General features: G+C 49.0%; 3 protein-coding genes across 3 annotated transcripts, besides 6 other annotated features; 2 read left to right on the top strand and 1 right to left on the bottom strand.

Annotated features, from left to right (window-relative positions):
* Nucleotides 1–116: 116 nt before the first annotated feature.
* Nucleotides 117–1,920, top strand: N7519_008711 (uncharacterized protein; the record flags this gene model as incomplete). Its single annotated transcript, XM_057295486.1, has 3 exons — nucleotides 117–1,257; nucleotides 1,313–1,758; nucleotides 1,855–1,920. 3 exons carry the CDS (start codon nucleotides 117–119, stop codon nucleotides 1,918–1,920), a joined length of 1,653 nt encoding a protein of 550 aa, XP_057143368.1.
* Nucleotides 1,921–3,613: 1,693 nt separating this feature from the next.
* Nucleotides 3,614–3,733: a sequence feature (Protein overlapping with rRNA (N7519_008710, KAJ6178249.1) was converted to a misc_feature.).
* A 58-nt stretch (nucleotides 3,734–3,791) lies between these two features.
* Nucleotides 3,792–3,925: a sequence feature (Protein overlapping with rRNA (N7519_008710, KAJ6178249.1) was converted to a misc_feature.).
* Nucleotides 3,926–3,996: 71 nt separating this feature from the next.
* Nucleotides 3,997–4,344: a sequence feature (Protein overlapping with rRNA (N7519_008710, KAJ6178249.1) was converted to a misc_feature.).
* A 338-nt stretch (nucleotides 4,345–4,682) lies between these two features.
* Nucleotides 4,683–4,735: a sequence feature (Protein overlapping with rRNA (N7519_008710, KAJ6178249.1) was converted to a misc_feature.).
* Nucleotides 4,736–5,349: 614 nt separating this feature from the next.
* Nucleotides 5,350–5,665: a sequence feature (Protein overlapping with rRNA (N7519_008710, KAJ6178249.1) was converted to a misc_feature.).
* A 38-nt stretch (nucleotides 5,666–5,703) lies between these two features.
* Nucleotides 5,704–6,349: a sequence feature (Protein overlapping with rRNA (N7519_008710, KAJ6178249.1) was converted to a misc_feature.).
* A 435-nt stretch (nucleotides 6,350–6,784) lies between these two features.
* On the top strand, nucleotides 6,785–7,816 carry N7519_008709 (Tim17/Tim22/Tim23/Pmp24 family protein; the record flags this gene model as incomplete). The annotated part of the gene is made up of 6 exons (XM_057295484.1): nucleotides 6,785–6,799; nucleotides 6,844–6,971; nucleotides 7,041–7,067; nucleotides 7,133–7,343; nucleotides 7,438–7,661; nucleotides 7,759–7,816. The coding sequence occupies 6 exons, from the start codon at nucleotides 6,785–6,787 to the stop codon at nucleotides 7,814–7,816; spliced, it is 663 nt and encodes a 220-aa protein (XP_057143366.1).
* A 1,427-nt stretch (nucleotides 7,817–9,243) lies between these two features.
* On the bottom strand, nucleotides 9,244–11,303 carry N7519_008708 (uncharacterized protein; the record flags this gene model as incomplete). Its single annotated transcript, XM_057295483.1, has 2 exons — nucleotides 9,244–9,763; nucleotides 9,820–11,303. The coding sequence occupies 2 exons, from the start codon at nucleotides 11,301–11,303 to the stop codon at nucleotides 9,244–9,246; spliced, it is 2,004 nt and encodes a 667-aa protein (XP_057143365.1).
* Nucleotides 11,304–11,665: the final 362 nt, after the last annotated feature.

The following is an 11,665-nucleotide window of genomic DNA, read 5'->3' as shown; positions in this document are numbered from 1 at the left end:
CTCACTTTTTATTTACTTCTCACATTTCACCCCTTCACCTTCACCTTCACCCTTCCCCCCCCCCGCCCCCGACCCCCAAATCATCTATTTCAGATACCAAAATTTCTCATCAAATCATGGCGACACTACCTGCACTCGCGCCATCTGCTTCACGTGGCTCTAAGCATGAGCTCTCATATGCATCTCCTCTGGTCATCCAAATGCGTGGAGAGCTACCGGACAGAGAATCTCTCGAGAGACATGACGGTAAGCGCCGAAGTGGGGATTTCAACGATGAGGAAGGCAAACTTGGGGATGATGGACGCAAGCGTCGCTCTTGGGGAAGTAGCGACGATGAAGGCCGATTGACCCATGACAACCTACACAATGAGGATCTTCGCGTCGGGGGGCCATATTTGTGCTCCCTTCCTACAGCGAACATACCCGTCCCCATAAATCATGTTAAATTCCGGTCGACGTGTCTCGAAACGGATGAAGGTTGGGAACTTGGGCAGAAAATCCTCAACATCATCGACAAGTACCATATCAACCAACACGGTGTCAGTCTTAGGTTTTCTTTCTTCGGTAGGCAGTCTATTATCGACCCCGAGCCACAGCCCTGCTTGACTCTTTACATCCCGGCAAAGAGAGGGACAGTGGACGACACTTGTCTCCAATGCGTAAGAGAGCTACGAGGTCTCTTGATTAGCAATAACCTTGCTTCTTGCTCGGTAGAAATTGTAGACCCCATAGTTTTCACGCCGATGAATACCTACCCTGTTCTCCAAAAAGACAAAGTATTCTGGGAATGGGAGCCTCTCCTGAAGGAACTTTTAGTTCGATTGGACCTAACTTCAATTCGATTCATTGGATGCTTCCGACGTGGCAGAGGCCCCACGCTCCTGGATTGTTCACCAACCCTGTTAATACTGGTCGATCGCAGCCAAGACTGGACTGAAACCCGGGAGAAAGTGGTTTCTATTCTGAAGAAGCGGCGTCTCCAAATGCTGGCTGTTGAAATTGTTATGGATAGGCCGGTGTATCAGGCGGGCCGCAAAGGGATCAGCACTGGCCTTCTCGAAGGACTTCTGAAGAATGATGGCCGAACCATGGCAACCGAGTCCATTGCTTCATCTCGAAACCATGACAGTAGTGGCACTCTGGGGTGTTTCCTGAATCTCAAACACCCATCCTCTGATGAGTGGAGGACCTTTGCTTTGACTTGCTGGCATGTGGTGGTCCCCCCTTTCGCTGGTCTCTCCCAACGGGATAAAGAGCGTAAGTACCTCTTACTTATATTTGGAGCCCTGGTAATACTGACATGGCCACCAAGTAATCGAGAACTGGAACAAAAATGGTATCCAACCAACCCCAACCATCGCCAACACGGATATTAACCGCCTGCTTGGCGTCGATCACCCAACTCGACTTGCTTACAGAGAAGGCGTATCGATGATGGAGGAGGTAATTGAAGAAACTGAAGCCGAGGAGCAGTATCGGATGTGGCAACAACTTGAACGAGATGATGCACTCGACATGCTCAGTAGCAACCATCGCCGGGGCTATGAAAAGATCAAGTCTGATATCAACCAGCAAAAAGACGAGCTTCAGACCCTCCATGATCGTTTTAAAAATGGCCATCAACTGCTTGGACACGTTTTTTCTGCCTCTGGTTTCAAGCGGAAGAACTTTGGCCTTGGAAAAGATGGTGAAAATTATTCTACCAATCTTGACTGGGCCCTTGTTCACTTAATTCCTGCTCGCCAGCCATCCAACGAGGTATGTGACTGTAATTAGATTATTCCTACCCTCTCTTCTACTCTTTCACCTCCTCCCTTCGACTTCTATCCGCCAACTATTATTCTATCCTTGTAGTTCTTCGACCAAATAACCCGTGGTATCCCCGAGAGTTTCGCCCGCGTTCGATTCTACAAAGCCTAGAGATGCATGGGGATGAAGTTTTCATGCACGGATATCGTAGTTATTGCTCTGGGAATAGGATTGGGGTTTACAATGGACTTCGGGTTGCCAACATTGAAGCCGAAATGGAAGATGGGGTTGTTACCACGGTCACCACCCTTGGGTATTCCATTACTGGTCTTAAAGGAGAGGCTTTCTCTGTGCGAGGGGATTCCGGAGCAATGGTTAGCTGTAAAAGAAGAACACCAACAGGCACTAAGCGTGTTATTATTGGGATGGTTTTTGCGGGTTTCGAGAAGGGAGAAATCACCCTCTTCACTCAAGCCGATCATTTGCTCGATGACATTAAGGAAATGACCAAGGCGAGAGATATCGAGCTCTTCTGGTCCCCTTGAATTTGCGGGATTGTTCGGTTTTCTTTCTGGTAAACGCTATTGGCACAGCAGCTTAACACCTTTCGGAAGGGTCACTCTTGGCAGTCAGTCTTCAATACGAGTGCCATTTTCTATGGTATTGCCTTAGTAAAAAAACACAGCCGAACCTCCCTAGCCACATGGTACTTCTATGATCAACGTGGGGTATGATCAACCCCACGTTGATCCCCCCCCCTTTTTCATCTGATCTGCATCTACAAATATAAAGCCATTCACAAATCACCATGTATGTTGTATACGAAAGTAGATTTAGCTTAATAGAGCCCTGCAGCCCCGTAGCCCCATTCTAACCTTAATTTTCTTCATTTTCACGAAGCTGAACAAAGCCAACAGGATACTCGACCGTATATGCGCGGATTAATTCATGGGAACACTGGTATTTTCAAGTAAACAGGGTAATTAACAGTGTAGAAAAACATATCTTTCTCTCAGATCGCTAAAGAAATTGTCTATTTGGCAAGATCGCCTGCTCCATTCATTCTTCCCGTCAAGTTCAATTCATTAACAGCGTCGTGATGAGCGCCGTTCTGCAACAAATTGGTGTCAAACATGACCTTAATATCCTAGCGATGTCAGGTGCCTGGGCAACACCCTTGACCAAAGCAGTCCCGGGTAGGCGGTCCACTAAAGGACTAGCGTGAAAACTTCTAAGGTTCTACTCCGTAAGGTTGCCTTTGTTGCTGACTTGAGCACTATAAGTCTACTTGGGCACATCTCGGGTTATCGTATTTCAGCATATTAGAACATCTTCACACGGCAATGTTTTTGAGGAGATACGAAGTAAACCAGACCATGTATATAGTAACCGGCAAATATCAGGCAAATATGGCCAAAATCACAAAATCCAGATCCTCACAAAGAAACCTTATCCCGTGTAAAATTGGTCGAAAACCCGGAGTTTCATCGATCCGACTTTTTAGGGGGGGCAATAGAGCTATTTTGGCAGCCAAGGGGTTGAAATGGCCTAATTAGATATAGCGGTATAACTTTCGCCCGACACTAGCATCACGCTAGCACCTAAACAGGCTAGAGGCCATCGCTTAGTCCTTAAGAATACAAAGAAAGAGCCAATAGGATGCTTCAGTTTCAACGCGATACATGCATTATCCGAAATGGCTTTCGACTGGGCTCTGGCCCAAACCTGCAGAGACCCTGAAATAAATTCTTGTCGTATATGAAGGCGCTGGCCGCTCTATCTTTTCCTCTAATCATCTTTTCACAATTTCCATTCCTGTCGCTCGTTTGACTATATACCCCGACATTCGTTAAATCAATACGACATGCGTATCCAATCTTTCGTCCTTTTGGCCGGTGCCACTGCCGCCATCGCTACCGACACAGTCTCTCTTTTCCTAATTGGCATCGATGAGCAACCACTTGAGGGCAAGGTCATTGGCACTGTAAGTATAACCATCCCTCTATCAATCTACTATAAAATCCTAACTAATATTATCCTAGACCGGTTCCATGACCAAATATCTCATCAAGTGTGCTGCTGGCGTTGACTCCACCGAATGCGGCCTTCCCTATGATGGTATGACTGTGGCCCAAGGCCCTTCAACGGTTAGCATGGCATACGCCACGGGACGTATGTGAGTATATCCAGCCCTATAAAGAACCCACTTCTACCCCACAAGTCATAGCTGATCATTTCCTGAAACAGGTCCATCGCTGAGAACTGCCAGTATGATTCCAAAAGCGTGACCTGCACCGTAAGCCTCGACGAGGAAGGCATAACCACTACCTTCTCCTCTGCCGTCGCCCTCACCGAAATTCCCGGTGGCGGCGCTTTGATGCCTGTCACTATCACCGGAACTGGAACGGAGAAGGCTGTCGCCACTACTGGTGCCTTCGTATCGGCTCCTACCGCTGCCTCGACTACCGGTGGTACTAGCATTGGTACTAGCACTAGCGAGTCCTCGGATAGCAGTAGCGCTGCTGCCACCAGCCAGACTGAATCTGGCAACGCTGCTATGCCTATGATTACTGGAAACGCGCGCTGGGCTGCCGGGTGGTGTTGCAGCTGCATTGGCTCTTGCTGCTCTTTGATCATCTGGACATTTTTTGGAATGAGGTTGGAGGTGTATAGTCGTGGCCCGGTTAAAGCCTCTCTGCCTTGATAAAATATATGTACTTCCTCATGTATCCTATGTAATATACGAAGCGTGATAATTTTTCTTTATTTTGGTCTTATCGAGCTGATCTGAATCTATATTATTTGCAATTGGATATGTACCTCGTATTTATTTGGTGGAGAGAGCAATTATCTCTACCTATTTAACCACACTGGAAGACCACATTCCACGACATGAGGTATTCTAACACATAACCTGATACATACGACCATAGGGTGTGGAAAACAGGGCTTCCCGTCCGCTCAGCCGTACTTAAGCCACACGCCGGTGAGTTAGTAGTTGGGTGGGTGACCACCAGCGAATCCTCACTGTTGTATGTTTTTTGCTTTTTGATTTTGTTCTGGATCGTAATAATCAATCAAGTGATCTTCTTATCTGGCTGTTATTGTAGTTACAAATTTAGCCTTACAGAAGCGCAAGTCCGTAGGAAAATAAATGTGTGTAAAGCAAGGCTTAAAATAATATTACGTTTAAGTTGGAAGCTGATATATATATATACATTGTAGAATGGATATTCAGGACAGAAACCAAGGTATTCTAGACAAACTCTCAGCTGTTCAATTCGACTTCTCAAAAAGGACGATATGTGCTTTCAGACAACTCCGTACTTATATGCAAAGGTAACTATTAGACAGATATGCCTTGCGTGGTAGTGGATGTAGTTTGAAGTGGCCAATCAGAGAACATCAAAGCACGTGACCAGTTCCGTAATTGGCTTATCGATAAGAGTGCCAAGACATCAGCAATCCAAAACTTTTCCGCTCATTTGATATTTTTACCCCAAGTCATTCTGCCGATCGTTCACTACAAAATGCTGAGAGAAGTGTAAGTTATGGCAATTCATCGAGGTTGCCATCCAATTCTAATACTCCACCCTTTAGGAAAGCCAAAAACCCGCGCACTGCGCGTATCCTCAAAGCCCGGGAGCCGCAACTCATCGAACCCCCCCAAGAAGACCCTGATTTTCCACGGCGCAAAATGCCCCCAACCGCTGGACACCGTGCTGAAGACCTTCCATGCTTTGACGAAGCCCCACAACGTTCTTTTCCACAAGAAGAACGAGAACTTGCACCCATATGAGAACTCAGAGAGCCTGGAATTCTTGGCGAACAAGAACGAGTGTGGACTCGTAGCATTCGGAAGCCACAACAAGAAGCGACCCAACTGCGTTACATTGGCTCGGATTTACAACTCAGAGTTACTCGATCTCGTCGAGCTCATGCTGCTCCCCCCAGAGATGGTGAGACCATCCCGCCCTTCAAAGAACTTGTCATGGACGTCGGTCTCGGCCTGCGACCTATGATGCTGTTCTCTGGTAGCCCCTGGGACGATCCTACATTGACTGCGCACATCATCCTCAAGAGCGCCCTTCTCGACATGTTCAAGGGTGAAGAGACGAACCAGGTTGATGTCGAGGGTCTGCAGTACGTGATGATGGTTGGTGCGGAGGAGCCCCAAGATGGCCTCTCGCCCATCATCCACATGCGCTGGTACAGAGTCGTCACCAAGCGCAGTGGCCACAAGCTGCCCCGCGTGGAGTTGCAGGAGGTCGGTCCCAAGTTTGACTTCAAGGTCGGTCGCACACGCCAGGCTGCTCCTGAGGTTCAGAAGGAGTCCATGAAGCAGGGCAAGCGTCCCAACGAGGAAGCCCGAACCAAGAAGAACGTCACCATGGACTCTATGGGTGACAAGATTGGTCGTGTTCACCTCGGCAAGCAGGATCTGTCTGAACTGCAGACCCGTAAGATGAAGGGTCTCAAGCGTCGGGCGGGTATGGAATCATCGGACGAGGAGGATGAACCAACTGCGGATATGATGGAAGTGGATGAGGTCTCTTCCGATGAGGAGATTGAGAGCCACAAGAAGGCACGGAAAAACTAAGATCGATTGATTTGCATGATTCTTTTCGCTAAGGAGTTTGGGCCGGACGGGATTTCGTTTTCTGCGCCTGTATGAGCAGTCTTACGGCATATGAAAAGTTATTTTAAAAACCTCTACCTCTAATAGAGACATTTCCTCCATCCATTATTTGTACTAAAATCAACAAGATTTGCCCGTATGCTCGTAGCTGAGGTTTTATATACAGCCACGTGACCATGACGTCGGCTGTATTCTCACATGCCGAGGCCCTTCTCGATGCGGGAACCGACTAAAGTGCCGTCCCCTCCCCTAACATCTCCAGCCGCAGGAACTCATTATTTTTTACTCTATTTCCTCCTCATGATCCGTGACGATTTCTTGGTCTCTTCTCGTCGTCTATCGCCCCTGTAACCACCCCGAAACGAGCCCGACCTCTTACCGAGGTCTAGAGACGCCATGGATACACTGCTCGTGAGTCCCACAGCGTCTCCGACCATACACAACCGTATTGACAGGTCTCTCCGCAGTCCCAACTCGATGCGCTCGTTCTCAAACCCGAGCTCGCCCCGCTATTGTCATTAGTGAAGGGCGCACGCAATGGAATCGTCTATGGATCAAAAGTCCGCTTTCCGCATGCGCTGGTGTATGTTGGACCTCGGACAGCCGAAAACCCCGCTACAAGGCATAGCTGACCGATACCGACTGCTTCTAGAATGATATTTTTGTTCAGATCTGGGACGTATGTCACTCCGCACGCCCGACCTTACCTCTACGCAGAACGAAACTGATCGCTTCGTTATCTAGAATACGCGAAAAGACGAAGCTCGTTTTGAAAGCAACCCGCCAGCATGCGCGGAACCTCGCCACATTCGCCATGATTTACAAGGCCTCTATGATTCTTCTCCGGAATATACCAGGTGGCGCCGGGAAAGAAGGCCGATATGATAGCTTCTTTGCAGGCCTGCTGGGCGGGTATGCAGTTTTCGGACGACAGCCGGGCAGTATTAGCCAGCAGGTATGTGATTTGAACTTCCCACTGACTGTGGAAACGTTCAAACTTCGACTCCGGAATAAATTCCGCCTCTACTGCAGAGCTAACTTTAATATAGATTGTTATTTACGTCTTCGCGCGTGTGATGCTCGCTCTCGCCAAGCTCGCCGTCCAACCCAACATGCACCCCCTCTCCTCCCTCATCACATCCGATGCACGCACTAAGATCACGAATAATGCCTACCCCGTTTTCGCGGGTATGACCTGGGCAATGGTCATGTATATTTTCCGGTGGCACCCGGAGACGCTGGCGTCCAGCCTGCGGAGTAGCATGGTGTACATGTATGTTTTGCTTCCAATACATATGATTCTACCTCACTTCCTGTTATTCGGGCGTTCGGATTTGCTTTCCCGATGCTGACCTTCTTCTCAACCACAGTTACGGCGACTCAGACCACTGGGATTCCCTCCGTACTCTGCTTGTACACAACAAATGAGGTCTCAGCGGGCCCGGTTCTCTTAGCTTTGGGGTGCGTTATGGCGTATAGAGCGGTTGTTATTTTGTTGCTGTTTTGGCAAGACGCATTCAAGATGTGCATGATTCCAGGCCCTGCTCATCTTTACCTTTTTATCCTGTATTATGAGGCATGGGATTCCCTTTCGCATATTTTTGATTACAATATAAACCTTGAAGACTTGAATATGTGAGACTTGTGTAATTCGCAATATATAGACTTGCCAACTCAAACATGCCTCGAACGTGCTAGCATGGATGGTTGAGTATAGTTGAGTATCGAGTCTTTGGATGATTTACATTCTCTTCTCAGAACATAATTCGCTTCATGTCATGTTGCAATGAAGTGACTTAACAGGCTAAATATATTTTGAGTCCCCATAGATATTTATTGGAAGAAGCTGGAGTATATACCAACTAAGGCTTTTGACTCTTTTGGCTCTTGCTTCATAAGGTTATACTCGCTATGAACCTGGTACATACATATATTGCTCACGTCAAGGTGGTGACATGTGGGGGAGCTGATGCTTCGGTTCAAGAGAGGAAGTAGCAGAAGCGTGGGAGGTAAATAGCATCGTCCTCACCAGAAGCAAGAAAAGAGATCAATCATGTCCTAAAAGAAACATGGAAAGAGAAATATCTAGAGACTATAACAGAGAAGGTGCTAAGAAATAGCATCATCCTCACCAGAAGCAAGAAAAGAGATCAATCATATCTTGAAAGAAACATGGAAAGAGAAATATCTAGAGACTATAACAGAGAAGGTGCTAACATGGATGTTGCATGTGACTCTGCGTCAAACCGCCAGAACACCATCAACAAGATGCGAAGATAGAGACAAAACATACATCAAGAAAGGAAAAAAATGCCCCACATAGGGGCGTCTCTACAACCTGGGGACGCTGCTGCCAACGGGGTGTGATGGGCGGTCACATCGGCCAATGACTTACAAGCCCCCTGATCCCAGGAAAGGGATCGTGTGTCGCCGTTAAAGGGATCAATTTCAACGGCGAGGGTTGAACCACAGGCTTCCGGTCACTTGCACGGTAAATCCCACCTAGGCAAAGCCTAAACAGGAATTACAGGCACAAGCCCTTATGTGGTTCCCACTCGGTTACCAGGGCGAGACATTGACATATTTTGTTTGATTGTTAATTTTATAATGAATATATGCTTCCCAATTAGGACTAGTGTAGAGCCCGACCCACCTTTCCGTTTGTCTCCACTTTTTATGATTTGCGTGCAACCTTGGACCGTTGACGAAAAGGTTATGTTGACCGAGGATATGCATTGTACAAGACATTTTCAATATAAATAATTTGGAATGGTTCTTGAGATTGAGGGTATAACGATACAACTTATCCAACATAGAAAAACAGGGATATAGTAGAAGAAAAACAAAAGATCAGACTACTGCCCATTCCCTTCATCAACCTCAACAAGAACCTTTAATTCCCCATCCATCCAATCAATAGCATCAGTCGAAAGTAATGCAATGGTCCAATCCTTCTGGCTCTGCACAGGTAACAGTCCATCCGGCAACCAGACCTTGACCTTCCACCCATCCACAACAGCGGACTCGCGAGCTTCATGTGTAGCAGCGTGGGCACCTTGGAATGCCGGCAAACCGGGGATTTGGCCCGGGTAGCGACGGAGAATCGCCTGCTTGACCGTACCAATGTCGGGGCACTGGCCCGCAGGCAGGTCGAATCTGGGGAGGATGCGCTTTCCGTTGTGTAGGATATTGACGCGAAGGGAGGTTTGGCCTTGGCCCTGAGACGAGGTGGCTGCGTTGGTTGTTGGCGTTGATTCCGGGAGTGGAGTAAAAGGCTGATGGAAGTGGGGGTCGGGTGCTTGGGCCGGGTGGCCGTGTCGGGAGGCGATGTTCTCGCGAATAATGCGAGACACGTCGCGGGTGATGCTGCTTGCGCTATGGGATTGTTAGTTGATATTCCACACTGGTTTTTGAAAGGATGAATGGCTTACAATTCGTCTCGGGCTGGGAGGTTGCGGCCTCCGCCGATGCGCCATTGGAGACCTGAGGTAGTGTCCGCGTGGATGATGCGGTTGATGTTTTCGTCTTCACAATTCGTCGGGCAGTTGTAGTCTCCGTTGTGGATGACGTGGTAATGGCTGTCAACTGCAGCGACGAGCCCACGCCAATCGGGTTGCTGGAGACCCGAGAGAGACCATAGGTTGTCGAGTTCGAAGTTCTCGTTGTACGTATTATAGGATCGGGCGATCTGTTCCCAGTCGACTGTGTATCCATCCAGAAGGAGGTCGGTCAGACCAAGCTGCACAGGCTGAGACGGATCCATTGCTGATTGCTGCATCGGCTGTGGAGGAGGGGGCATTGACTGCGACAGATCATCGCGATGGGACGTCTGATTTTGCATTTGGAGATGCTGCTCCGGAGAGAAGCGCGGGCTATTCAAATTTGAGAATTCTTCCGTTTTACGGCGGCGGCGTTCTTCAGCACCACCTCCTTTGCGGGTCTCGATTGCGTATTGGCGTTGTCTTTCGTTGGTGACCATTCGCCTGAGCAGAGGAATGACCAATGAGATGATCTTGTGTTGGTCACGCGGCCAGATGTAGGCTCTCGGGCCCATGCCCTCATTAACGACATTCTCTCCGAAAAACCGTTCACCGTTCCCCTCAGCCTCGAGGAACTGACGAACACAGTTCCAAAGGCGAAGCTTGACCATTTCCGTATCTCCCTTTCCACGCTGACCAACACAATCCCGTCTTTCAGGGTGTTCATCGTCCAGCATGTAATTCTTGGCAGCAGCCTGGAGATGCAAAAAGTTCTCCGGTGAGATCTCAAGGGACGAAAACATCTTCGAGATGGGAGGTCGTGTGTACTTCTTATTGCTAGAAGGCTGGCGGAACAGCGCCGCCGCAGAATGAATACCCACTGCACGAGCATCCGACAGGGACTGCTGCTGCTCGGGGCGAATGTCAATACCCTCTCCGGTATAGCCATGGGGCGTTTGCTGTGCGGGATGCGACTGGTGCTGCGCGGCAGAGAGACCCGCGCCAGCCAAGGCGGGGTCGAGATTATCGTCATTTCGCTTGCGCTTTTTGGTTGCCGTGCGCGTGAGCCCTGAGGATTGGGAATGGTCCGTGTGACTGGGTACTCGCATATGTCTTCCGCTGCTCATGCCAGTTCCGAAGTTCGCGTCGCCGAACCCGTTCTCGGAGAGGTCCATGTCTGTGTATGAATCCAGTTGGTGGTGATGGCCCGCCGCACCGGCTGCGGCGGCGACTGCTGCGGCGGCAGCCCATTGCGAGACATCTTGGTCTGCGGCGGCAGTGGCTGCCTCGACTAATCCCGCGAGTTGGTTGTCGTTAGGTGCATATCCGTTGTTGGCCAATTGCGCGTTCGGGTCAAGGTGGGGGGCGGTCGCGGTCTGCTGGGAGGGTAGGTCGGAGGAGGTTGTGGGGAGATGTTGGTTGGTGGAAGAGCTCATGGTGCCGATTGAGGGCTAGATGCCTCGAGACACTCGAATCGGTAAGCTGGTAGTGTCGGAAGGTGGCGACGAGTGAGATAGAGAAGATTGACAATGAATTTTACCCGACTAGAGCGAATCTGAGAGAAGGATCGAACCGCGTTCGAGATCTCGGTTTTATCTCTAGAAGGGTAGGTAGCTCCTTCAAGTTGAAGCTCTTATCCAGCTGTTGTAGAGGACCTAATGAATAGCTTCACTCATTGGCAATGCAGCTTGGTCAGAACACAGTTCTCCGAGCGCGCCACACCCAAGAGGGTGAAAAGCGCGTCACAGCGGAAAGAAGGCCGAGGCGAAACAATATAAAAAAAAAGCCTCGACAGCTT

Source organism: Penicillium mononematosum (genome assembly GCF_028829835.1).
Source record: "Penicillium mononematosum strain IBT 11891 chromosome Unknown utg000005l:1.0-9366267.0:1.0-9372171.0, whole genome shotgun sequence".
NCBI lineage: Eukaryota > Fungi > Ascomycota > Eurotiomycetes > Eurotiales > Aspergillaceae > Penicillium > Penicillium mononematosum.
Note: the sequence above shows the minus strand (reverse complement) of the source record. Positions and strands in the feature narration are given on the sequence as shown.